The sequence below is a fragment of the Protobothrops mucrosquamatus genome, unplaced genomic scaffold, assembly GCF_001527695.2.
Source record: "Protobothrops mucrosquamatus isolate PMUCROS unplaced genomic scaffold, P.Mucros_1.0 scaffold578, whole genome shotgun sequence".
Classification (NCBI taxonomy): domain Eukaryota; kingdom Metazoa; phylum Chordata; class Lepidosauria; order Squamata; family Viperidae; genus Protobothrops; species Protobothrops mucrosquamatus.
The window spans coordinates 314,823-338,421 of NW_015386879.1; the positions used below are offsets into that span (position 1 = coordinate 314,823).

The following is a 23,599-nucleotide window of genomic DNA, read 5'->3' on the forward strand; positions in this document are numbered from 1 at the left end:
AGAGAGAGAGAGAGAGAGAGAGAGAGAGAGAGAGAGAGAGAGAGAGAGAGAGATTATGTTACTTGATGTGAGTTATCTTTTTAATGTACTAAGTACTACAAGTATGCCTATTTGTAAAATGGGAATATGTATTTTTTTTCAATGCATAGGACCCAATCTCTTCCCCCAGTTTCAAAATGAACTTGATGCTATAGGAGAAGTTCAGGCAGAGATGAGGTAGGGTGGAGTTAAGCGAGTCATCAGCTTAGAAACATTGCGTTCCCACAAGTGCTCCAAGGCCAACCCCTCCTGAATTCCATTGACCCTTATCTGGCACCAAATTAGTATGGAACTTTAGTTGATCAGATTCTTCTGTATAGGCTTGAATAAATCTTCTATGCTGAAACCTTACAAATTGTCCTGATTCTTCACGCCTGACCGATGCCCCATAAATTACTCTGAGGATACAAACACTGCTATAGAAACTCTTTTCTGGTTCCATCAAACATGGTTTATGAAGCTTAAAATGGATACCAAAGTGGACCGTTACTGTTTTGATATAAGATTAATTCATTTTAGTCATTTTGTACTGGATGATGTCTTACCGACATTGTTTTTTTCCTAATAGCGGTAATTAAAATCTACATGTATTTCTACCCATGAACTCTGTTATCTTCTTATATTTTCTTTAGCTGAATGGACAAGACAAATCATTTATCGTTTAACATTAGAAAAATAATGGAAACTTACACCATTGGTTCTGCCAAGCCTTGGGAAAAGATAGTTGCAGAGTGCAACTATTTTTTTTTATTGGGAAAGTTATTTTTTTTGGTCATGATATATTCCATATAGGATTTCTGAATATGTCAATTTTTAATTGTAAGCTGCCCATAGTCATTGAGGAGTTGGACAAACTTGGAATTGAGTTAAGTAAATAAAAATCACTTGAGAGTTACACTGTTTTTGCCTCTTCCAGGTGCACAGCTTTAAGAAGCCTTACTCCGTTGTTTTCATGACCCTGCACTTGCTGAATCAAAAATGGAGCAGATGGACTGTAAACCTTACCAGCCTCTATCCAAAGCTAAGCATGAAATGGATCTAGCTTATACGAGCTCTTCAGATGAAAGTGAAGATGGGAGAAAAGCAAGACAGTCCTACGAGTCGAGAGAAACCCTGAATGAATTTGGACAAGATCTCAGACTCAACTACAACAGCCATAGCCGAAAAGGAAAAGGAGTTGATGAATCCACTCAAGGTACGTTGAACCATCTATTGTGACAAGTAGCATATGCACATTCACCCCGTAGCTTTTCTTCCTGTACAGTGGTACCTTGGTACTCATCATTAATTGTTTCTGGGAGGAGCAATGAGTACCAAAAATGATGAATACCAAACAAATATTTCCCATAAGGAATAATGTAGTAAGTCACAAGGCAGCCAACACTGACAAGTGTGGAAATGCATTGAGTGGAAATGCATTGGAAACTAACCGAAGAGAGAAGCAACCTGGAATTAAGGAGAAACTTCCTAACAGTGAGGACAATTAACTAGTGGAACAGCTTACCCCCAGAAATCATGGGCGCTCCCATCACTGGAGGTTTTTAAGAAGAGGCTAGACAATCACTTGTCTGAGATGGTATAGGTTCTCCTGCTTGAGCAGAGGGCTGGAGTAGAAGACCTCAAAGTTCCCTTCCAGCTCCTATCCTATCCTATCCTATCCTACCCTATTCTATTCCATAATTCTATTCTATTCCATTACTCTGCTCTACTCTGCTCTACTCTGCTCTACTCTACTCTGCTCTGCTCTGCTCTGCTCTACTCTGCTCTACTCTACTCTACTCTACTCTACTCTGCTCTATTTTATTCTATACCACATTTGATGATTTTCAAACCAATTGAGAAACCAAGATACCACTATACTTTACATGACCACCTATGGAAATTGCTTTCTATTCCTAAATCATACTGAGCACTTGATTCCATTTTTATGCTAAAAATTGCCAGCCTCTAGGGCTAACTTTATATGCAAGAATGCTGTTACAGCCTTTGATAGTCTATATGCATTTTTAGACAGTGCTGCAGCTCAGGACTTTGTTGGGAAGTGTGGACATCTATCTAGAAAAATGGAAATGGAAGCTGGGATGGCAAAGTTAAACCTCAGAGCTCAAGAAGCTGGCAGGGATCAGCTTTAGTAGTTTCCCTCCTGACAAAAGTTCATTCACCCTACCACTCATTTTTGAAAATGGGCAACCCATCTCCATGCTTGAAATTTCACAAGAACTTCTACAGCCTGCTTACAAAAGTCCTAATGTGCTTACTGTGCTTACTTCAGTGGAACAGCCTGTCTCCTGGAGTTATGGGTGCTCCATCACTGGAGGGTTTAAAAAATAGACTGGATAACCATTTGACTGGGATGGTATAAGGCAGTGATGGCGAACCTTTTAGAGACCGAGTGCCCAAACTGCAACCCAAAACCCACTTATGCATCTTCGGGTGCCGGGTGGGTGTGGCCCATTGGGTGGGTGTGGCTGCAGTGGTAACAGCAGACTGGGTGGGACTAAAAAGTTCAATCAATTCCAACTTTGTAAGATCTTTTTTTTCCCTGTGAGAAGTTGAAATTGATTGATTGAACCTTTTTTTTTTCTTTGCACACCGCGGCGGAGGCCTAAAGCGAAAAGGTTTTATAAAACCCAGCTGAAGGCCTAGGACTGGGGTGACAGCGCGTGTGCCCAAGAGAGGGCTCTGAGTGCCGCCTCTGGCACCCGTGCCATAGGTTCGCCACCACTGGTATAAGGCTTCCTGAATTGAGTAAGAGGCTGGACTAGAAGACCTGCCTCCAGAAGCGGTGAACAACCTGCCTCCAGAAGCGGTGAACGGGCCAACACTGGAAGTTTTTAAGAAGAAACTTGACAGCCATTTGTCCGAAATGGTATAGGGTTTCCTGCCTGAGCAGGGGGTTGGACTAGATGACCTCCAAGGTCCCTTCCAACTTTATCATTATTATTATTATTATTATTATTATTATTATTATTATTATTATTATTATTATTATTATTATTATTATTATTATTATTATTATTATTACCTCTGAGGTCCTTTCCAGCCTCATGATTCTATGTTCTTTACTAGTCCTCAAGGCTTCTTACGTTAGGATTAGGACTTTCCTAGTCATAGTATCCCATGGAGGGTCAGGCTGATTCAATCTTTATCATGTTCTCAAAGGAAATGGAGATTTCAATGAATTTGAATACAATTCTGTCTTGATTATTTTGTAATGTTGATTTTTACATCACTGGTTCAAGCAATACATTGTTTCAGAAGATCCTGGCAGGCAAAAATAAAAAAATTGTGAATACATATAGTGCTATAATATTGATATGCTTTTGGCATGATATTTTTCCACTAAAAGAAGGTGCAAAAATTCTCTTTGATCTACACTCACTACTTGAAAGAGATTTTTGTATCTCATCTTCTGTTTTGAGAAAACATTGAAATGTGTTTCTTAAAAGAGGATTTTTTTTGTTTGTTTTCCTAGCTGATTTCTATCACGTTTGTTTGTCGGCATCTTTAAAAAAAATTGACACTGAATACTGAATAGATTTATTGGGAGACCATTATTTAAGTTAACATTCTATACAAGTGTCGCAGAAAATCAAATACCGGTGGTTGTTTTTTTGTTTTTGTTTTTTCTGGAGTGCTGAATGCACGATAAATTGCAGCTTTGCAGAAGCTTTTGTTAGAAACTGATCACCGCAGAGAAAACTAAGATTGAATGAATACAAATAAATGAAAAAAAGAGAGAGAACTTTTTCTTTAAAATGTAAAACTTTTTCCAGGATGATTTACAAGTAGCATTTAAAACTAGCCAAGAGAAATGTGTATTGATGATTGGTGAACCACCAATCAAGCGTTTAATGAAAGAAGATCACTATGTATATGTATAAAAAAAATTGCAGTCTTAACCCAAAGAATTTAAATTCTCTCTGATTTCTTTCCTGTTTATCCTACCTAGAACCCAAGATTGAAGCAAAGGTGGGACTTATCATGACTTGGAATTTGCAACCCAAACTGTAACTAGTTACTTATGGGGGGGATGGAGATGACCACCACCCCCTAAAGTAGGCCATGATTTTTTTTTCTTTTTACTTCTGGGTGGAGTTGGGGAGACTGGGTGGAGATGCCCTTCCTGACACCTACATGAAGTTCACAGCAGATATTTTATCTTTGTGCCCTGAGAAAGAAACATCTGGCAATACCTAGGATTGAAGTCTCAACCTTCTAAGTGGGAGGCGAGCATCTTCACCACTAGGCCACCACGCCTCTAGCAGAATAAAACCTGCAGGGACTCCTTTACCTTTTTTAAAAAAAACATGGATAAATACCAAATTGGAGAAGATTAACCTTTCCTCTCTCTCATCTTGTTGTTGCAACTAAAAAGATAATTTCTGATCGAGGAGAGTGTTTGAAAGTGAGATGTTTTGGACCCTTTACTGAAATCTTCCCTTCAATTCTGTTATTTTATGTTATTGGTGTCCAAAAGATCAAACTATCTGATAACTACAGAGAGAAAAAAGAGAGTACATCCAAACACAGCCAAGTTATGAGGTGACTGTTGCTCTAAATGGCTCCTACTCCAATTACAGAGTGAATGTGAGTTTTATGGGTTTTAACCGTGTGTCAAGGTTCCAACTGATGAGTCCAATGAAGTAAGCATAGCTGAGATATTCCAATCTCTAATGCAAAACTTTATTGAGCACACTATATCGGCTCTCATGAATAGAAAACCAGCTCTGGCTAAATTGGCACCAGAACAATAAATTAAAAGTATAGAAACTCCCCTTCCCCCTGACAATGCAAGTCACGTTCCCCAATGAAGCATCAGACAATTGTTATGAGAGAAGTCTTTCATTGCTTCATAAATAATCTGAGTGGTCTTGATTCCCAGACCTTGATTCACACCTGCAAATGCACATTCCATCATCCCCCTCTCCCCCTTGGATCTGTAGGCAAGCCGAGAAACAGAAATGGCCGAAGCATCATGAGGTTTCTTTGAAAGCTTGACACCATGTCTGTGAGTTTGTTGTTGTTGTTGTTCGTTGCGAAGTCATGTCCGACCCATCGCGACCCCATGGACAACGTTCCTCTGGGCCTTCCTGTCCTCTACCATCTTCTGGAGTCAGTTTCAGCTCACGCCTCCTGCTTCAGTGACTCCATCCAGCCACCTCATTCTCTGTCCTCCCCTTCTTCTATTGCCCTCCATCTTTCTCAGCATTAGGCTCTTCTCCAATGAGTCCTTCCTTCTCATTAGGTGGCCAAAGTACTTGAGTTTCAACTTCAGGATCTGGCCTTCTAAAGAGCAGTCGGGGTTGATCTCTTCTAGGACTGACCGGTTTGAATGCCTTGCAGTCCAAGGGACTCGCAGGAGTCTTCTCCAGCACCATAGTTCAAAGGCCTCCATTCTTTTGCACTCAGCCTTTCTTATGGTCCAACTTTCACAGCCATACATTGCAACTGGGAAAACCATGGCCTTGACTATACGTACTTTTGTTGGCAGGGTGATGTCTCTGTTTTTTAGTATGCTGTCTAGATTTTCTGTGAGTTTAAGTTCAGCCTTATGACTGAGGAAGGGAACTAGGACATGGTAAAACTACAGTCAAATAGCAAAACCTCATTTTTGTTGATTTACTGAACAATGCAGGTTAGCTTTCCTCATCAGATTTGCATGTTATTTTGCAGTTTTTGAAACCCACTCAAATCTGCGGACTCTGGAAGGCATATGGCAGAATAGAAAAGAACTCTAAAGGAAGTTACCGGTAGTTGAAAGCAATATATTAAAAACAAACATTCCGAACAATTTTTAATGAGGTTAAGAGGATTTGCAAAGTTGTAGATAACTTTCTTTTTTTAACATTGTAATATGGAAACCAATAAAGGGAGAAATACTGATTTGGTTTCTCTCCCCCCCCCTTCAGTGAAGTGTTAATTTGATACCTTGAGTTGAGATACTGATCTAGCATTAATGAATGAATGAATAACCAAATAATTTGGAGCAGGCTGTAGAGGCAATGGATTTTGATATTATCAAATAATTATATACGGGAAGCATGTTATCCTGATGAAATTAATTTTATAATCTGACTTGTTGTATTAGACACCAATGAATAGGAGGATTCTTGAGTCAGTGCAGTTATGAATTGGCATTTTACACAAAAGAATAATAAATTAATGTGCATTTCAGTACATTGCTAAATTGACTAGTAGATAAGTAGCAGTATTTAAAAATAACAAACAACAAAAGCTAATGAATATAGTGTTGGAGGAATAAATAGAAGGCCAGTTGATTTTTTTTGTATGTGATTTGTGTGTGTGTGTATGAAAGAGAGAGAGAGAGAGAACATACCTATTGATACACAGGTTTAAATGGGTTATCTATAAAATTCGCCAGGATTTAGGAGTGGCTGGTTCAGATAGCTAGCTCATTAATTCAAAGCGAGTAGAGGAAAGAAGGCTTAGTTGTACATCACACACTTGGATGATTATTCTGTCTCTTGGATTTGTGCATTTATCCAGAACTATACAGCGTGAAGTAATTCTGGACCCAAAATCATAAGTCCTATTGGAATAGAATGGATCGTCCGGAGCTGACATCTAAAACAAAGAAAATAAGATGGAGAACTCACACTCTTATAAGAAGCCATGGCAGAACAGCCCCCCCGATAGCGTTTGTAACACTCAAAAAGCTCTTTTGCACCCATATTACAAGCATTTAAATCACACTGGATAACCAGAGACAATCCCATCCTTGCCAGTTGTTGTGACCCTGTCTTCAGTCATTGAGGAATTGCCACTTTGTATTTGATAATTCTCTCCAGATTAAAAGCTTAAAATCTATACACACACACACATCCCATCAGCCATAGAAGGAAGCCTTCCAGACCGGTTGGGTTACCAAGAGAAGATCTGTTGTGTGTGTTAGAGAGGGAGAAAAGACAGCTCAACAGAACTTAGCCAAGAAAATATCCTGAATCAAACCAGTTCGGTGAGAACATTGGAATTAGAGTCAGATTTCAGAGGGAGGATGAGGGCACCAAAAAATCAGAAGCTGTTTAAGAAGCTCGGACAGGAGAAGCAACCTGGAACGAAGGAGAATTGTTCCTGACAGTGAGAACAATTATTCAGTGGAATGGCTGGCCTTCACAAGTTGTGGACGCTCCATCACTGGAGGTTTTTAAGAAGAGACTGGACAGTCACTTGTCTGAAATGGTATAAGGCTTTCTGCTTGAGCTGGGGGTTGGACTAGAAGACCTCCAAGATCCCTTCCATCTCTGTTATTCTGTAACTTAATTAGTAGGCACAATGGAAGGAGGAGGGGAAAAACATAGACTCCTACAGAAGCAAGATAAATTTCCACAGGTAGTCCTCAACCTATGACCACAATGGATCCCCAAATTTCTGTTGCTACGTGGGACATTTGTTAAGTGTATTTGGCCCCATTTTACAACCTTTCTTGTCACACTCGTTAAGTGAATCACTGCAGTTGTTAAGTTAGTAACACGGCTGTTAAGTGAATCTGGCTTCCCCATGGACTTTGCCTGTCCAAAGGTCGCAAAAGGTGATCACATGACCCCGGGACACTGAGCCATCATAAATAGGATCCAAGCATCTGCATTTTGATCACGTGACCATGAAGCTGCTGCCACAGTCATAAATATGAAAATGGTCATAAGTCACTTTTTTTCAGTGCTGTGGTAACTTTGGTCACTAATGAAGTAAGCCAAGGACTCTCTGTATATTGCTATTGGAAGCTGAGAGAAGGAATGAGAAATCCATACAAGCCTATAAAAGCAAGGTACATAAAGTATAGAAATAAGTCATAGAAAGCTTGAGAGAGAGAGAGAGAGAGAGAGAGAGAGAGAGAGAGAGAGAGAGAGAGAAAATATACCCAGTCATAGATACATTCCAAAGTTATACAAACAGATGATTGATGTGCAAGTAAGAGCCGTGCGTATTTATAGAAAAACACCTGTGTTCCCATCCTCCATGAAAACAAATCTTTACTTTTGTATCATAAATCATCCCCTTCAACAAAGGGGGGGGGGAGGAAATCCTTCCTTCCTTTTCTGTATGTTTTTCCAAAAGGAACCCATCGCAAACAGGAAATTAAATGATTGTGACAAGACAGGACAATGTAGTCTGCTCTCGATGACCTTTCTCCATATCCTTTCAAATTCAAATTCAGAATAGTTCTGGAAGGGACTTAAGAGGTCTTCCAGTCCAACCCCCTGCTCAAGAAAGAGACCCTATATCATTTCAGACAAGTAGTTATCCAGTCTCTTCTTGAAAGCCTCCAGTGATGAAGCACCCACAATTTCTGAAGGCAAGCTCTTTCCACTGGTTAATTGTCCTCACTGTTAGGAAGTTTCTCCTTAATCCCGGATTGTTCCACTCCTCGGTTAGTTTCCATCCATTGTTTCTTGTCTTGCCTTCTGGTGCTTTGGAAAGTAGGTTGACTCCCTTTTCTTTGGGGTAGCCCCTCAAATAATGGAATGTTGCTATCATGTCACCCCTAGTCCTTCTTTTCTCTAGACTAGCCAGACCCAAATCCTGCAACAATTCTTCCTATCTTTTAGTCTCCAGGCCTTTCATCATCTTAGTCGCTGTTCTCTGCACTTTTTCCAAAGACTTTTTCCAAAGTCCTTCAGATACTGTATTTGAAGTCTCATTTTGTAATGTCACCATTCACCCTCTTCTTCTGCTCTGCAGTGGCGTTTAAGGAGCAGTCAAGTCCCCTCCTTCCTGCTCAGGCAGTCTCCAAGATACTGCTGTAATGTTCTAAATCGGGGTAGTCAACCTTGGCTCTTTTATGACTCATGGACTTCAATTCCCAGAATTCCTGAGCCAGCTTAGCTGGCTCAGGAATTCTGGGAGTTGAAGTCCACGAGTCATAAAAGAGCCAAGGTTGACTACCCCTGTTCTAAATTGAATGGCCGAGCCACTCTGGGCTCTGTTCCAGAATCAATAAGAAATTGCACCATTATTTTGATCTTAATAATACTCGAGTCCCTTTTACAATTCAGTTACACTTTGAAGACCATCAAACATGGAAACGGAAACGACTTCTCTGAGTAAAGCAGCCCTTATTTAAAAGGTGGTGGGGAGGAAGGGAAGACGGTGGATCAATGCAAGAACAGATGTAGTGAAAGCCATTGGCAAGCTAGAAACTAAGCACAAAATGGACAGGTAATGTGCAGCATTACGATTACTGAAGATAACGGAAAATAAATTAAACCTGAAAGATATATACCAGGCAAAGCGGGGGTGGGGGGAGGATTAATGGAAAAGACATGGAGGGTGGGAATCCTCCAAGCTAGTTAGATGGCATGCAAGTTAAGTAGGAGGCATGTATTATTTCCTAATGCAAAGGATTTAAAAAGTGACAGAAGAAATGAGCAAGAGTTTCTGAATTTTTAAAGAGGCAATTTGAAGTTGATGTTCACAGTTCCTGACTGGCCTTAATACTCCTAAATTAACCCATTAGACTAAACAGATTGCTCTGATATATATCTGGGAGGGTTTGAAAAGAAGACAAAGGGAAGCATGATAAAGAATTTGCTTGAATCTTCACATTTTTTTTAAAAAAAGGTTAGCTTTTGCATTTGGCATAGGTTTATTTTTAAATGCAAGCCAAAATTTATAACCCCTTTCTTCCGAGAAGAGAACAAAATGTTAGGTAAATACTGATTCTAGGTGACCCAAAGCTTAATTAAATACAAATTAGAAAATATTACCTGCAGTGGTTTTATCTCTGAAATAACCATGAAGTATTTGCACTCAGATGAAGCAGGAGCCATTTCTGAAAGGAAACATTTGGATAAGAGATGAAGAACAATTAAAATGTTTAATAAGGAATGAGAATCCCAGAACTGTAGCTGGTTAATAACTGAATAAAGACCAATCAAAATGATACAAAAAAGAGATTTGTGTTTCCAAATTCTTTCATCAAGAAAAAGGTTACAAAATGCAAAGGCTTGAGAAAAAAACAAAAAAAATAATTCTAGAAATAAGACTAGATGTAGTTCTGTTATTCAGGTTCAGCTCTAAGGAAGTGTTTTCATTTTGAAGCTGTAGCTCAGGCCCTTGATACTGTAGAATGGCTTTCTTTTTTTTATAACTGCTGTCCTTTCTCTACTTCACAAGGCCATCATTAGCAGCTGATCTATAGATCACCACAGTTCACTCAGTTCATTCAGTGTTATCTTTTTATGTTTTGGTTATCTATTTTGGTTATCAACTACTTCAGGTAGGAGAGCCCTCTGTCAGGTAAGATTTTGTCTAGAGGTATGAAATAACAAAGAACTCACTTCAGAAGAATAGCACTAGTACTTAGACTTATATACCATTTCATAATGCTTTTATATCCCTCTCTAAGCGGTTTATAGAGTCAGCATAGTGACCCCAACAATCTAGGTCCTCATTTTACCAACCTCAAAAGGATGTAAGGCCGAGTCATCCGTGAGCCAGTGACAATCAAACTCCTGGCTGTGGGCAGAGTCAGCCTGCAATACAGCATTCTAACCACTCCTAATGCAACATCCGATCAGTAATACCAATAGCACTTAGACTTATATACCACTTATATATGCCAGTGTTTTTACAGCCCTCTTTAAGCGGTTTACAAAGTCAGCCTATTGCCCCCAACAATCTGGTTTCTCATTTTACCGACCTCAGAAGGATGGAAGGCTGAATCATCCTTGAGCCAGTCAGAATCGAACTCCTGGCAGCAGGCAGAATTAGCCTGCAATACTGCATTTTAATCACTTCACCAACCTTGAGCTGGTCAGAATCAAACTCCTGGTAGTAACAGTGAGTTAGCCTGCAATACTCTATTGTAACCAATGCACTACTACGGCTCAGAGAGTCACCAGGTGTCATTCTTAGGTTTGGGCCTGACCAATAGTTATATTTAATTTAATTTAATTTATCTGAAGTCCTATTCATTTACACTTCTTTCATCTTAACTCTGCCACTTCTTTCTTCGCAGCCTCACCTGCTTCTCATTTATTCAGTAACATTCTCCTTCTATCGTATAAGCTACAGTCTCTCAGTAACTTTTGCAAAGTATGAAGGGGCACTTCCAAGTCCAGTTTGAGGACTATGCAATGACCTGAGACCTTACAATGTGCTTCTATATTAAGAGAAAATGATGGCAAGGCTGCGTATATTGGAAAAAAAATTATTAGGTTCTGTATAATGGTGCCAGAATAGACTTCACTTAAAAGTGCATCATGCCTTCTTTCCTTCTTTTGTGCTGTGTTACCCAGGGTAACAAATTGTTTTTATTTACAGATGAATTTCCAGGAAACTTTAATTCTCATGTCGCTTTGAAAAGTTTTCATTACTCATTTGTACTAGGAAAATAGGACATACATTTTTTTTCTTTTGCAAATTAAGTAGCGAAACAGCTTTGAAGTTTTCACAGAGATTCTCTGCTGTATAATAGCTTTTTCCCCTTTATTTATTTCTTGCATTTCAGATGTATTTATTTAATTTATTTCTGGCTGCAAAAATTTATTCTTTGACACTAGAAAGAGATGATGAGATTTTTTTTCAGAAAAACAAATCTAGGAGAAACATTATATGTATTGTATATAACATTACCTAGGGGAGAATAAAATGAAATCTAATACACACGTTGGAAAAAAAAATAAAATAGAAGGGGTCCTCGTTGCTCTCTGAGCTTGTTTTTTTTTCTTGCAGATGTTTCATTACCCAAACTAGGTAACATCATCAGTGCTAGTAAGGAGTGCAGTTTGCTGTCAGTTTATATTCTGGTGGCTTGCCCTGACAGTGTTGGTGGAGATCCTAGACCAGGCCAAGTCCAAAAACACCAGGAATTTCTAGAAGCTTGGCACTCTGACAAATTAGCCATCAACAGACACATAAGACCTAAACAATATCTGTAGACAATGCAAAAGAGACAGTCACCCAGCCCCAAAAGGGAAAAAAGACCCAAGTACTTCCCCACCAGTAATCAGCACCCAGATCAGCATAGGTGTATTCAAGATAAAACAAATACAGTTGTCATTTTTTCCCAGGTTCAAAAATAAGAACTGGATCCAGATTGACTCAAGATTAGCTTTCATCTTGAGCCACATTATAAATATTGCGAAGACTAGGTATTAAAACACCATTGAAAGTTAAATGTTTTAGTGAATAAAACAAATAAAAATATAGACAAGATAATATTAAAGCTGGTGTTATTTGCAGATTGTATAAACTAGTGTCCTATTGAAATTAATTTGAGAAGTTGGTGGCAATTTAAATTGCAGCATTTATTTAAGTGGAAATCAAGAGGGAACTCAAGTTGGATGCATCCCATAGTTTCCACAGGCTCTCCTGACTTCATTACCACAATCCAGAAAATTCATTTATTTGTTCATTCGCTCACAGTATTTACATATTGTGGCTCCCCATAGGTTTGCAAGCGAGTGAACATAGAATCCATAAAAAGAATTCAGATTAATTAAAGCATCATCATCATCATCATTTAACTTTCGTGTCTATATTAGGTAACCATACCCAAATGCATAATGGCTCAGTGGTTAAAGACACTGAACTTGTCATCTGGAAAGCTGACAGCCTAGGTTCAAGATCTGGGTGCCATGTGACAAGGTGAGCTCCCATCTTCACTTCAGCTTCTGCCCACCTACCAGTTCGAAAGCATGTAAATAAATAGGTACCACTTTGGTGGGAAGGTAACAGCGTTCCATGCACCTCGATGTATAGTCATGCTGGCCACATGACAATGGAAGTGTCTTTGGCTAAGAAATGGAGATAAGCACCACCCTCTAGAGGCAAACACAACTGGACAGAGCGAACCAAACTCTTTTTGAAAGCCTCCAGTGATGGAGCATCCACACCTTTTGAAGACAAGCTGTTCCATTGGTTGATTGCTCTCACCATTAGGAAATTTCTCCTCAGTTCTAGGTTGCTTCTCTCCTTGGTTAGTTTCCATCCACTGTTTCTTGTCTTGCCCTTTGGTGCTTTGGGAAAGAGTTTGACCCCCTGTTCTTTGTAGGAGCCCCTCAAATATTAGAACACTGCTATCATGTCTCCCCTAGTCCTTCTTTTCATTAGACTACTAATTAGACATACCCAATTCCTGTAACTGTTCTTCGTATGTGTTAGGCTCGCGTCCCTATATCATTCTTGTTGCTTTTCTCGGCACTCTTTGCAGAGTTTCAACATCTTTTTTGTATTGTGGTGACCAGAACTAGATGCAATATTCCAAGTGTATTGTATTCCAAGCAAACCAAGTCATTGGCTGCATATAGTTCTGATTTTCTGGTAGAACGGGTGGAAGAAAAATAGTTAAAAGTGTTTTTTTTTCTCTCTCTCCTCTTTGGGCGATAATATTAATGTCATACATTGTTCATCATACTTGACAGTATCAGAGAAACTGGCAAAGAATGATCAGTTCTATTTGCACAGGGAAAAAAAGATTGATGGTTTTTCTGCATCTGAGGAAAATTCAGCAGGAGTTCTGAATGTACTATTGTATTAAGCAAAAACTGACACTCAAGATAATTCTGTGGATTGATATAGAAAGAAAGCAAGAGAAATGGAAGATGAATGTAAACTGAAGGATTAAATGTGCATAATCTATAAATGTCTAATAGAAGATATTTTCTAAGAGTTCGGTAATGTGACTATTCTATATTTTCCAACAAATGGACCATGAACTGCCTGAAGCTTTGTTTTTCTTTTTTCCTTTTGGTCCCTGACTGTAAATCCAGTAAGAATAAATAAGTTACAACTTAAATGTATGCATATCAGGCATGGTAACAGCAACAAAAAGGACAGTGAAACAACCATTTGAGATCAGCTATGGAATTTAATGCATTGTAATAAATGTCAAAGCCCTTCTCTTGATTCGGTCCTAATCATATTCAATCAAATGTATTGATACATTTTAATTTAGCCATTTCATAGTGGGGGCTTGTTTGTATTCCTTAAGAGAAAGAATGGCATTTATTTATGTATTCATTCATTCATTCATTCATTCATTCATATATATATTTACTTCCTTTATTATTTTTACAAATAACTCAAGGTAGCAAACATATCCAACACACCTCTCTCCTCCTATTTTCCCCACAACAACAACCCTTGAGGTGGGTTGGGTAGAGAGAGGGAGGGGGGACTGGCCCAAAGTCATCCAGCCAGTTTTTGTGCCGAAGTCAGGACTAGAACTCACAGTCTCCTCCTGACAGTGTTCTCACAACAAATTAGTCATATTTAATAATGTTATATCCTATCTTAGCATGTTTGTGAGTTTTGCATCTGTATATAAGTGTGTGTGTGTGTGTGTGTGTGTGTATGTTTGTGTACAGGTGTGTACAGGTGTGTACAGGTACAGGTAGTGTGTACAGATTTAACGATCACAATTGAACCCAAAGTTTCTGTGGCTAAGTCAGACATTTGTTAAGTGAATTTTGCTCCATTTTACAAACCTTATGGCTACAACTGTTAAGTGAATAACTGCAGTTGTTAAATTAGTGACACTGTTCTTAAGCGAATCTGGCTTCCCCATTGACTTTGCTCATCAGAAGGTCACAAAAAGTGTACAAGTAGTCCTTTGACACTGCAATCCTGGGACGCAGCAACCGTCATAAATATGAGTCAGTTGCCCAGTATCTGAATTTTTATCACCTGATCATGGGGAAGCTGCAAAGGTTATAAGGAAAAATGGTCTTTTTTTTTTCAGTATCATTATAATGGTCATTAAATGAACGGTTTTAAGTCAAGGACTACCTGTCTATCTAATAGAGTTTCTTATTTCCACTTTTGGGAGTACCAAACCAAAGTCAAAAATACACCGAGAGGCCAATTTGAGGATAAAAAGAAAATCATCTGTTGAATATGACTTTTGCACAACAAAATGGAAATAGTTGAGAAGCGGTATTCCTTAAATTGGGGGGTAGGGAAAATAACTCCCATTTACAAAACAGCTCCCAATTTTTGCCACTCTTGTCGGATTTGAGGAAGGGGAAATTAACTATCATTTTAGGATGCTTAAAGCTCTTTATTATGTAAAAATTATAATGGTTTTAGAGAGCTTAGATCCCAGGAGAGGCCATTTTGGTGAACTAGAATCATGAATGATGCAAAGCATAGTACAAGCTTGTCAGTTACTAAGCACAAAAGGCATATTTTGTGGCCTAAACATTAATGAAAAAGGTGAAGAAAATTGAAGCAGAATGAATAGGAAATGGAAATGCTAATTGTTCCGAGACAGATAATTGACACATAAAGCAATAATGAGTCTTTGCTGAACTACTCAGGAAGCTTTGATAGAAATTAGTTTTTAAGGTTGTTAAGAAATTCACCAGGTTGGGTTGGGCTGAGAAGGCCAGATGTGAACAAATGAAAATATAAGAGGAGATTTGACACTTAAGTTCTTTAGTTACCAAGAGCTCGAAGTATGAAGGCTGGAAGATTAAAGCAGACAATAACAATAATTCAGAGCTGTTGCTTGAAAAATAAACTTCATGTTATCACCAGATTCTCACAAATGCCTTTCTACCAAAACATTATGACTGGACTAGGATTGCCCTTACATTATGGAATATGCTTCCCCCAGAAAAGAGGCAGGCACCCCCCCCCCCAATCTCCTGGCCTTCTGTAAAGCGGTCAAAACAGGCCTGGAACTTGGTGGATAATGCTCACATAGAACAGAATAACTAGAGTTGGAAGGGACCTTGGAGATCTTCTAGTCCAACCCCCTGCTCAAGCAGGAGACCCTATACCATTCCAGACCAATGGCTGCCCAATCTTTTCTTTAAAACCACCTGTGTCAGAGAACCCACAACTTCTGGAGGCAAGTTGCTCCACCGATTAATATTTCTGTCAGAAAAAGTTCTGTCAGGAAAATCAGAACCACGTTGTTATTTCCCTGTTACAAAAATCAGTATTTGTGTGTGTTTGGGAAGGTGGGCCGGTTGAAACAGAATGAAAATAAAGTGTTAAGTCTTCTAGTTTTTGTTGTTGTTGTTGTTGATGATGATGATGATGACTCTGGGAATTGTAGTTCTTAGCCTTCTGGGGATGGCAGGTTGATTTAACACGACGATATTAATTTTCATATTTATATTTAGAACCTCTGGAGAGAGAGCTTTTGGACTGTGTTGGTTTAAGAACTTATAAATGCGTAATGAATAAAGTAAATATGACTACATGCTGGGTATGATTATGTCAGATGCCACGACTGTGAATTTCCTTCAGCTTTGAACTGGCCTGAACTCTGAATTCTGCATGTAACCGCAGCATGCCAAAGGAGACCTGACGTTTGCTAAACTGGAAGAGTGTCATTTCAGTCAAAAGGTGGAAACGTGACATCCAGGCAATCCGTGCATCTGAAAAGCTGAATCTTACAATGCTTCTCCCTTTCCCATTTGCTGTCTGTGGAGATTCTCAGTCATCGAGGTCAGGGTTGTCCCCAAAGGTGCTTTTTCAAAAGGCAACTGGATTTTGATTTTTCCTTGAAGATGTTTCGCTTCTCATCCAAGAAGCTTCTTCAGAACTGAAAAAGCACTTTGGGGGTTCCCATTTGATGGTGCAGATAGCTGGGCATCCATTGCATATCCGTTACAAATTCGATAGCATAACACTTTAAACAAGATTGTTTAAACACTTTAAACAAGATTCCAAAATAAATAAATAAGAAGGAGGAGAAATGGACAGGGATAGAAAAATCAAGCTGTTTGTCTGCTTAACAACATGACGTGTGATGTTAGTTAAATCTGGAAAACCACACACAAACCCTCCCCATAGTATAACTTTTTGACATCTGTAAACATTTTATGCCTAGGATGGGTGTTGTCAATTATTTTCACAGCTTTGTTTTCAAAGGAAGATGGGTTTTAAAAGGCAGGGAGCTCCGTGACCAATTATTTTCACAGCTTTTCAAAGGATGGGTTCTCAAAAGATAAATTTAAAAACTAAAAAAATATTGGGGGCGCCTGGAAGAAACAGTCTTATTTATTGCAGGGAGTCAATCTGCATATTATCAATAAGACTACACTCTTCATCACAAAGGCCCTCTCAAAGTGGACGGAATACCTTGATCAGATTGGAGTTACGATCTATTATGAAGTTTTATTTTCTTTGTATTTAGTTGCATTTTTGTATTAGTTTTATATTTGATACAGTCAATCACCTAATATAATCTCTTCTTCCTCCTCCTCTTTTATCTTACTCTTTTATCTTTAATTTACCTGCTATATTTTATTCTATTTTGTCTCACAGTAGCTATTTTATGTCCCTTCGCAGTACCTTACCTTATCTCATTTTATTGTATTTTACTGAGGCTGATACTTATGCTTTGATATGGTCAATTGACCAATCAATCAAATGCATTGTATTATATCAAAAGAGGGAGTTTCTGCCCAGCTAGAGAGTGGATGTCCCTCTCTGTGGGTGTGTACTATCTAATTGCTTGTAAATTAAACCATAATAGGAAAAAATAGGATGGAAATCAGTTGTTATTACTCAGGTATTTTGCTTAGAGTTCATATTCTTTTTCTTTTGCATGTCCAAAGCATAATTATACATTCCGGTCTTTAGGGAACCCTAGACTTGGTTGTATTCGGATGAAATCAGAAAATTCCTATTTTTGCTTCATTTTGAACTCTTCTGCCTTGAATTACAACATTTTGGCTTATTTCTGGAATAAAAACAGTCTCGTTTCATTCCATACATGATTTCAAATGTCATAAAGATGCATATTTCAGTTTGAGCGTGAACTACCCAAGACCATCTGTTCTGTACAAACACTGATTTTCTACACAACCCTCCTAACTATGAGAACATTCTAGCCAAATGTGATGCTCACTTCACCTCAAGGGATGTGTGATTTATGGGTGGTGTTGCTTCACACAGAATTCAGAATAATTTGTTAGATCTTTTTTGAATAGGATGAATATTGTGGATTTGTTGAGGTTTTTTAAAGAGACAATTGTTAATGTTTGGAATTTTAGACAAAAATTATCTAGATGAATTCAGTTAATAAAAAGCTGAATGGTCCATCAGGGATTAAGAACCGGAAGACAATTTCAGCTGACTAATGCAAAATTCATGAAGAAAAGCAACTTGGAATGCCACAGAGGTGATAACTTCTATTCCATAAAACATTACAAGCCATGCAACAGCCATTTTGAAAAAAGGCTGAGAAAATTTCAGGCCATTTTAAAATAATTCACTGTGTAGTTTTGCAAAGAAAATCTTTAGACCGAATGATCCACATATTTTTCATTTAAGCTGAAAGTAATCACCACTGATAGCTACTGAATATAATCTAGCCTAACTATTCATGGGAAGCCAAACTGGAACACGATTCCAAAATCAGAGCAGGCTGTCATTCACAAACTGGTGAACCTGGATAGGCTGGTCCTTTAGATGACCAAAATTCAACCATCAGATTTTTTTATAACCAACAAAATTCAGAGTGAGAAGTCCTATATTTAGTGCCTGGAGAATGATGGTTTATTTTAAATTAAAGGAGGGGAGGAGAGGAGCTTGCTAAAGTCTGATGCAGTATATGGAACATTAGATCAATAGAAATCTGAATGTCTACATTTACCATACTTATTGGATTGATTAGATTCATATCTAAGAAATCTAAATTGGTTTTAAAATGTAGAAATGGCTGTTTATACCCCACAAAAAATTTTAAAAAGTGCATTCCTTGTTCTCAGAACAATATCCAAAAGTCAACTGGTTAGATTAAAAAATGAATTACAAAATCCTTCTCTTTAAATTGATTTTATTTTCTCATGCTACTCCCCTTTGCATGAAGAACATCTGAAGAGTTGACAGTTTGTGCATCTTTTGGAAATGGCCTTTTCCTGTGCTGCCATCATCCCCCCAAAAAGTTTAGACAGATAATTAAATAAAATAATGAGCAAATAATTATTTGCTAATAATTAAATAAAACAAGAATAATTTTGAGATACACTGTTCTCCTCCCCTGTCAGGATGTCTGAATCTTTTAAAAAGTTGAAAAGGTATCTACAAGCTTTCTTCATTCCCATTTGTGAGATTAAGTTCATTTTTGTGATCTATATATTGTTTATATTGATTTCATTTCTTTTCTTCTCACCCCAACACATAATGAAAGGACAGAATTCATAATTTGGTCATGACTGCTAGACTGAGGACTAGTATTTATTGGTTTTAATGTTTTCCTATAAATTAATACAGTGATGCTTCTGTTCCTGAACACAGAACTATAAACAGTCAGTTCATTCTCAGGTTTGTGGACAATGTAAGAAACAGAGCTTTTTAAAAGTGTTATTTGATATTTTGTAGATATTTCTCAATATTTGTAGAGATAGCATCACTGTTCTTCAGGGAAGCCATAGAAATTATCCCTGGCAAAAATAGAAGATGTGAAAAATCAGTATTTCTTTAGCTAATGTTTTTTTTTTTTGCAGCAAACGTAATTTAAGATTGTATTTAACCCTAATTGATGATCACTGTGATATTTTGTTCTCTGGCTGAACATCATATGGAGCCGATTTGTCTTCCAGGCAAGATCAATAGTCAATTGAACTTAAAGGAGTTAACTATATCTTTGGTAGACACTTTTAGCACCTTGTACACAATTTCTGATTAATTCATTGTGTACTTAAATAAAACTGGTAAGGCCACACTTGGAATACCTCGTCCAATTCTGGCCACCGTGTTATAAAATATATGTCGAGGCTCTAGAACAGTGGTTCTCAACCTGTGGGTCGGGACCCCATTTGGGGTCGATCGACCATTTCACGGGGGTCACCAAGCAAGGCTGTCCGCCATTTTTTTGTCCGCCATTTTTTTTGTCCGCCATTTTTTTCCCCTTTTCCGGAAGGTGCCTTACCTCCCTTGGGCTGGGCCAGCTGGTGGTCGGCCTGCTCCGTCTCTGCTGCTTGCCAGCTACGCCTCAGCCAGCGCAGGGGGCGGAACCATGCATGCGTGGCACTCTCGGGCAGGGAAAGTCCTCGACTTACCACCGGTTTAGTCCTCGACTTACCACCGGTTTAGTCCTCGACTTACCACCGGTTGGGGTCGCGGCATTAAAAAGGTTGAGAACCACTGCTCTAGAAAGAGTGCAGAGAAGAGCAACAAAGATGATAAAGGGTCTGGAGGCTAAACCATATGAAGAATGGTTGTGGGAACTAGGCATGTCTAGTCTAATGAAGAGAGAGTCTAGTGTGACACAATGACAGTCTTCCAATATTTGTCACAGAAAACAGAGAATCAACCTATTCTCCAAAGTGCCTGAGGGTTAGAGTTAGGGTTAGGGTTGAAAATTGACAGTGATAACAATTAATCAGTGGAACAGCTTACCCCCAGAGGCTGTGGGTGCTCCATCATTGGAGGTTTTCAAGAATAGACTGGAAAACCATTTGCCCAAAATGGTACAGGATCTCCTGTTTGAGAAAGAGGCTGGACTAGAAGACTTCCAAGATCACTTCTAACCATGATATTCTGTGTTCTACTATATGTTCTACTTGGTCTGTCGCTGTTGACCTGGAAGTCATTTAGAGAGGCATATTCCCATTTAGAATGCCAGTTTGGTATAGTGGTTAAGGCTCATGGTGTATGGCTGGATTTGGGGGAAGGGGTTTTGAAGAGAGGCTTTGCTTTTGATGTCTGTCATGTCAGACCTCCACTTGACTGTTTTCATCCATTTCCCATCTCAAAATGGCAGGATTGTATTGAATTATGGTTTTTTTTCAATAGCGCAGGTCTGAAAAACATTGGGGCTTAAAAAGAGGGTTTGTGGAGTCTCATATGGACCTACAAGTTGCCCTTTATATCCCCCCCCTTCAAACTTCCAGAAAATCTTCACACCATTTAAAAAGCAGGTCCAGCCCAGGGTGAAACGAAATCACATAACCTGAAAGGCAACCTGACATGTCTTACAAGCCTGTCGTGGTTTAAAATTCTTTCAGTAACCTTCGCTCACTTCCCAAGGAATCTCTCCAATAACCCTAATCTTGTGAACGGATGGGCTTGGAGCCAAACTGTACATCTTGGTTTAAAAAGTTTTCTCCGAGTTTGTCAGTGACCTCAGAAAATCTATAGTGTACCGTTGCTTAGCCAAAAATTGCACAGACATTTTGACACCTCTTAAGTGCTTTGGGAAGAGATGTCAGAATGAAAGAGGATGTCTGAAGTAATGTAAAAATAGAATGACAATGAATTAAGTAGTTCAGAGTGTCTAGACCATAGGGAAAAAAAGAAAGTAAGTGTTGGGTGCGTGGGTTCAGTTATGTCAGACATACCGATGTGCGTGTCTAAATTAAATGTACAAAAGTTTCTCTTTTGTCAAAGGTCTGTGGACAAAGATGAGTGCAGACCTTTTCATGAAGCTTGGAAGAAAAGCTGATGTGTTTATTCTGAGCACCACTTTTGTAGCTGCACTTACTCTTCATTATGTAATTCTGAGACATTGGGTATTATCTGTTATTACCGTTTTGCTAAAAGGGAGAAAAAAAGTCAATCTGAGCCTCTAAGTGCTTATAGGAAGAGTAGATTCGTATTTGTTTATCAGCCCTCTTAAAATTCTCACCTGGATTTCAAAGACCATTGTTAATAGGATGACTCAGCCCAAATAGTTTATAAAAGTGTCAGCACATTGTTATTCTGTCAAAAGACCAGATACAGTGTGTTGATGAATGAATCTCTAATGCTGTCCTTTGGATTGTCAAATATAAGTAGGCCGTAGGCTTAATTCATAATAATAATAATAATAATAATAATTGTTATTGTTATTGTTATTCACCATCAGTCAATTGGAAAAGACAGCCTTACTAGGAACAGCTTCCATCCTGCGACGATATCTGTAATACCATCAATTCAAACATCCACACCTGCCTATCCCAGGTCCTTGGTAAGGACTCAATAGGTAGACAAAAATGCCAAATCCAGTCTGAACATCTGGCTGACTGTGCGATGATGATGATGATGATGATTAATAATAATAATAATAGTAATAATATCCAGTCTGAACATCTTCCAGGGAAGGTGTCTTGAACAAGGGTCACACGCGGTTTCCTTCCTGATTAGGAAGGAAAGGGCATAGCATACACAAAGGAACTGGGAGGAAAGGGCATAGCATCAAGGATAATACAGATGAATGATACTTAATCACACCATGGCAACTTCTTAAGTTGAGTTCTTATCATCAAAATTCAGCATGAATGTGAACACTCTTCCAGGTAATGGTGCAGAGATTGGACAACATTTGACTGATATGTATAGGGTTTCCTGCCTGAGCAGGGGGTTGGACTAGAAGACCTCCAAGGTCCCTTCCAACTCTGTTATTCTATTCTATCAGTGTAGTTGCATATTTGCAGATTCAGGTTCGTTCCATTTGTGAGCAACACTTTATCTTTTCAGAGGTACATGCCAAACCTTTTAGTTGTATTACATGATCAATGTAATGTGTGTGTAATGTGTAAAATGGCCCAGCAAAATCAAAGAAAAGGTGATATATATTTCTACTGACTGTTTTATTCTCTGATAATTCTTTTTTTTTCCCCTTTCCTGGTTGCTACGTTATGTGATGTTGAAGTGAATAGTAAAAAGAGAATGTCTAAAAAATCAATCTCAAAATTTCTGAAATCAATTCTTGCTACAGCTAACCTTTGTAACTGAAAAAATTCCCGAATCCCATCACACTGCCACCTACGTAGCAATCCTAAACTGCCAATGCGAATTTGACTTTTTTTCTATTTTTTTTTTCTTTTACAGCATCTGAAAGAGGCTCCTTTTGGAAGTCAAAATAATTGTTGTGACTTGTTTTGTTTTTAAATTCTTCAGGTTTTTCAATATTGCCTTTGTTTTTTTTCTTTGACCTCCTTAGCCAATTAGTAATTGGAGGTACATCACATAAACACATTATACAATTAAAATTAAAAAAAAATAGTTCCTTGATGTAATAATTAATGTTAATTATCAACTTGTTTCAAAATGTAGCTTAATTTTACTTTTAGATGAAATACACATATTTCCGCCATTTTGCAATATTTTAACTTCTCACAGTCGTATTGACTTCCAGATGGAAAACACAAAATTGCAAGACTTCTTTTTTCATCTTTTTAAGGCTCTCCTGGACATGCAAATTTTGAAAATTGCAATGAACAGTCATTTACTGGTATGTTAATTTCCTAATGCAATAAATTTATCCCTAGCAGGTTTTTCCATAATTATAAGGTTGAAAAACCCGATTGTATTTTCACAGATGAGCTGTAGAAAATTACATTACACGGCTTCTTTTCGTCACATACATTAATGTAAATAAACAACTTCCTGTAAGAAAGATAATTTGAGCAGCTTTCGTTATCATAAACTTTCCAAAAAAAAATAGTCGCTTCAGGTTTGCAGATGTGGATATGTAGCCTTTAGTTTTTAGAACTGTCTGAAACAATCCACGGTTGCTTTATTGGGATTTCAGCAATGTTTATGCCAGGTAAGGAAGAATGGGTCTATTTATAGTCAGTATGGTTCAGTTTTTGAATGCCTATAATCTGACTTAATTCTAAGCTCGGTTAGATTTCCAGAATATTCTGTA

General features: G+C 38.3%; 1 protein-coding gene across 1 annotated transcript in view; it reads left to right on the forward strand.

Annotated features, from left to right (window-relative positions):
- Positions 1-1,017: 1,017 nt before the first annotated feature.
- Positions 1,018-23,599, forward strand: part of TENM1 (teneurin transmembrane protein 1) — a 238,034-nt gene continuing 215,452 nt past the window's right edge. Inside the window, exon 1 of the mRNA XM_015817351.1 lies at positions 1,018-1,234. Coding sequence (XP_015672837.1) covers positions 1,018-1,234 — 217 coding nt within the window. The remainder of the gene's footprint in view (positions 1,235-23,599) is intronic.